Source organism: Octopus bimaculoides, chromosome 2, assembly GCF_001194135.2.
Source record: "Octopus bimaculoides isolate UCB-OBI-ISO-001 chromosome 2, ASM119413v2, whole genome shotgun sequence".
Classification (NCBI taxonomy): domain Eukaryota; kingdom Metazoa; phylum Mollusca; class Cephalopoda; order Octopoda; family Octopodidae; genus Octopus; species Octopus bimaculoides.
Window position 1 is genome coordinate 143,256,894 of NC_068982.1, and position 4,747 is coordinate 143,261,640.

Genomic DNA, 4,747 nt, shown 5'->3' on the forward strand with positions numbered 1-4,747 from the left:
AGAAATTAGCAAAATGTGGAATCTGAAGACGAAAACAATACCTATTGTCATAGGTGCCCTGGGAAGGACAGCGAAACGGGCTGATTACTACCTAGCTCAGATACCAGGAAACCCCAAAATGGCTGAAGTTCAAAAGATAGTGCTCATGGGAACTGCCCATATCCTACGTAAAATACTGTCTATGTGATCTCAAATTTTAAAGCAAACAGATAATTTTCTTATGGTTTCTTAAATATTCACTAGAACAAAACTGTACAAATCCAAATATATGGTACCCTAGGCATAACACCTACATGAACTTCTAACTTGTTGTCTCTTGAGGTCTCTGGGTGAGACTTGGATCCAACTTGTACAAATGCAAGACAAAAGTCAAACATAAAATAATAATAATAATAATACAAACCGACATTTATTTCGGTTATTATTAAGGGTTCATTTAGCGTTTTACACATACCGATCCTGAAAGCAAAGCAAATAAATGATTGATTGTTTGAGAAGATTATTAAGGACCACTTACCTATATAAATGTTTGCCCTCTTCCCAACGTAGCGGTCGGGTTCCATCGCATGACATATTCAAATGAAAGGATGGACCATTTAAGTTAGTCGTGTGCCGGGCCAAAACTATCAATGCATCTGTCCAAATCTTTGTCGCTCTTTCAATGAGCAGTTTCATATGGTCCATCTCAAACTCAAATGAAATACCTGGAATACAAACGAAAACAGAACGGTAAACCATTATCAGGATCATACATTCAATCTTGAATTCTGAAACAGGAGCGGAATGAATTGAATATATATATATAGGTGTACTGGAACAGGAGGAGACACGTGGGATGGAGATCCACTGAAGAGGTCACAGGATGTGTGACGAAAGATTTCAGGCAAAGGATAGTGAAAGTAACATAATAATAAATCTGAAGTGAAGAACGAATAAAAACTGCGTGTGTTTATTTGGGAAAAAATGACCTTCCCGAAATATAACGATATCTGTTTCAAAACACGATTTCACATCAGGATCATTCAAAACAAATATATAAACGAAATGTACACACACACGCACACGTGTATGTGAGAGCGCATGGCATAGTGGTTAGGCTGTTGCACCAACGATCTAACGATCATGGTTTCAATTCCTTGACCGTGTGATGCGTTGCGTTCTTGAGCAGAACACTTCACCTCACGTTACACTGCGATCACTTGGACGCCTGACACTTGGTACACCTGTGCACCTGTTCAGACAACGACGATTTGACAGAGAGATCGAGCCAATGTGTGGCACGGACATTTGATCACCTTACAAACAAATCATTTGTGCAGGTCGTTCTACAGAAGCTGAACGCTCATAGTCGTCTCCGACGGAAGAGTCTGTAATATACATAGGCATGTATATGAATATGTGTATACAAACATACATGCATACAAACACACACACACACATATGTATATATTTATATCAACAAGAATATAAGTATGCATATCGGTTATATGTAAGTGTATATACATTTAAGTATGCATATGTATCTGTGTATATATATATATATATATATATATATATATATATACACTCTTGCATACCCAGCAGTATATATGCGTTATGCATGCATAAGTATGGTATATTTCATATATGGATCTGATTCCCCAGTCTGAAGATCCTACTTTTTCCGTCTTAAAAAGTGAATAAACTCCAGTAATGACACGTTATGTATTATTTATAGTGAAAAAGAGAAGCGATGCAAAATACTTCAGCGTCCATGACAAGCTCGAGAGGTCAATCCAATTATGTGCGACTCGAACTATTATGAGCTGATATCTATAGAGAAAACATTCGCTAGAGAAAACTGATTGAGCTAGAATTATGTGAAAGAAAGATTTCGTGGTGTTTAATGCAACATAAATAAAATGAGACATAGTAAGTAAATGATGGGGAAAAATGGCATCTGTACTGATTAAGTTTTCCGACAGTCGTTCCCCAGTTGTAAGGTTTAAGGTCAGAGACCGTCATATTAATAGTTGTAGCAGCAGAATGAACTGTGATAAATAACCAGCTAAAATAATATGCGTGTTTATCATATGTTCTCTTCGCATAAAACACTGTAAAGTAGTTTGAGAGTATTCATTCAAAAACCTGTTAAGTTTACTCACTTATTTCACTACAGCCAATGCATTTACTAGTGCTTGCGGTAGGATTCACCCGGGGTGGGTTGAGACAGCTCCGACCAACGTCATTAGTATGTCCCTCACGAATGCCGACCATATCAGAGAGTCGGCCGCCGCCGAGGTTGTAATGCGTACCCTATCCCGGTTCCGCTGCCGAACACCATAGATGCGGGAGCCCGATTGTGCTTTCACATCCTCCTTTAGTGTCACTCGCCACGTCTACATTTGTGCTTGAAGTTGTTTGCACCAGCCTGGGAGGGGACACGGGTTAGCCGTCTTGTGAATGAATTTCCCCGTAGGCTAACGGAAAGTATGGCCAAGTCATCTTAGACATCTTGTGAGTAAAGACTGTGGCAGAGTTAATGCGGCAGCGTTGGCGTATTTCGGGGTTCGAAATGAAGTCCGATGGGTGAACACGGAAAATTTCGCGTAGTGGTCGAGAACTTTGAGTTTTTAGAGATCTTCAGCTCTCACGGGCCATGTATCGCACCCATTGTGTCAATTCAGATCTCCGACATGTGGAAACTTACAACGACGAGGGTTCCAGTTGATCCGATCAACAGAATAGCCTCGCCAAATTTTCCTCAAAACACACTGTAGATAATGTAGCCCTACGAACATCCAAGACAAGGCGATAATTACGGGTGGAACTCTTTTGAGGATACATCTACCCATTCAGGGTTGAACAGTGGATAAACGACAAAAATAAGACCTTTAGCCGTAGTAGCCGCAGCAACAACAACAGCGGCCTCAAGACAAACAAAAGTAGATCCTCTGTTGATATTCGCTCCGCCACGAATATTTCAAAGATCTCTCAAAATACGCGTTAAAAAAGGGAAAATTGAGTAAAGGAAATGGAAATATAAAATACCTTAAAAAGGAGAGATGGTCATGGCCAGAATGCCTTTAATGAATCTGCTATTAAAAAAATCAGAAACCACAAGGTAAGAAGCTGAAATCTTTCCCACAAACATCCAATATTATTGTCTAAATTAATTCACATTTTCTAATGTAGAACAAAACAAATATTATTTGAAGTTTTGCTAAGATAATTAATAGCTAAAATAATTAAAGATAAACTCTTTTTGTTTATAATTAATAATTCTATTTCTAATTACTGATTATTGTTGTTTTGCTTGGCCGCAGGTCAGTCTTGGTCAAGTTAGGATTAAAGGTGTTTTCACCATGATTACCAAATATTTATTCTATTTCAGACGCCTTTGTTGTAGTTGGTAAAGAAAGATCTGAGGAGGATTTACCTGTTTCTTCTAACATTTTGAGGCACCTGTGTTAATCTAAGATCAGGATGTGTTAGAAAGACGCGAGAAGAAAGAAATGACATTACGAACATTCTGTCAAGTATTTTGTCCTCCCTGAAATGCTTCTCGTCTTGTTTTCGATCGAATGGTTAAAATAACAACATAAAGCGTATAATCAAACAAGTTCCAACCGTGAACATCTCATCTTTTATGAATATATTTATGACTATGTTATCCAATATATTTTTCCTTATTTAAAACGCTATTGCGAGACTTGAGAAAGATTTAGTTGTTATTTCTAGGAAATCATGTGGCCACTTACAGAAGCCAACATTGACCCGATAATCGCTAATACCAGGATACTGATCAGAGCCAGCAATCAGAGCAATGAGTATTAGATTAGAGTACAAGGTTTTAAGATTAGGGTACAAGGTTTTAAATACGTAGTGTAGTTTGAGAGAGATTTGGTTGCTATTTCTAGCTAGGGAAGTGGTTAATTAGAGAATCCAGCATGAACTCAATACACATTAACATCAGGAGCTTGATGGGAGTTCGCCAAAGTTAAAATAGACCGAGACAAGGGTCATTTCAACTTGTGAAGACGAAATACCAAGCAGGCGATATCTGTCAGGTCATTATTCATTATCACATCATTCTAAAATGCATCGTGAGCTCAGACCCAGCGGGGGATGATAGAACAGCTAGAAATGATAGACAAATCCTCTCTGACTCTTCCGCTACCAACTAAACCAATGCCATTAACAGATTAGAAAAGACTATAGACTTGAGTAAGAAGACAAGAATAAAGTTTGAAGGTTCACGATGAAATCGCCTCCGATTAAAGGTTTGGTCAATCATGACTGAAACCCACAACAGTCAAACATAACAAACAACAACAACAACAAAAACCACATCATTACCAGCAACATGAAGAACGCTCCTTATTAGAGTATCATCATCATCATCAACAAGAAGTACCACTACCACGACTATCGCCGCTGATACTACTACTACTACCACCACCACCACCACCACCACTGCTGATACTACTACCACCACCACCACCACGACCACCGCCACCACCGCTGCTGATACTACTACTACTACCACCACTACCTCTGCTGATACTACTACTACTACTACTACTACTACTACTACTACTACTACCACTGCCGCTGTTGCTGCTTCATTTCTAGCTACCGTTTGTTGAGGGAGCAACGGGAGGTTTTTATGTTAATTGGAAATACGTGTAGCGATATGTCAAAACTACATTTAACATCCGTCCCTCAACTGATAAATGTGTACTCTACGTACACACCACACACACTC

At 38.9% G+C, this 4,747-nt stretch overlaps 1 protein-coding gene across 1 annotated transcript in view; it reads right to left on the reverse strand.

Annotated features, from left to right (window-relative positions):
* The window catches only part of LOC106877077 (uncharacterized), a 40,986-nt gene that overhangs the window by 1,433 nt on the left and 34,806 nt on the right, over positions 1 to 4,747 (reverse strand). Inside the window, exon 3 of the mRNA XM_052965893.1 lies at positions 518 to 704. Within this exon, the coding sequence (XP_052821853.1) occupies positions 518 to 704 (187 nt within the window). The remainder of the gene's footprint in view (positions 1 to 517; positions 705 to 4,747) is intronic.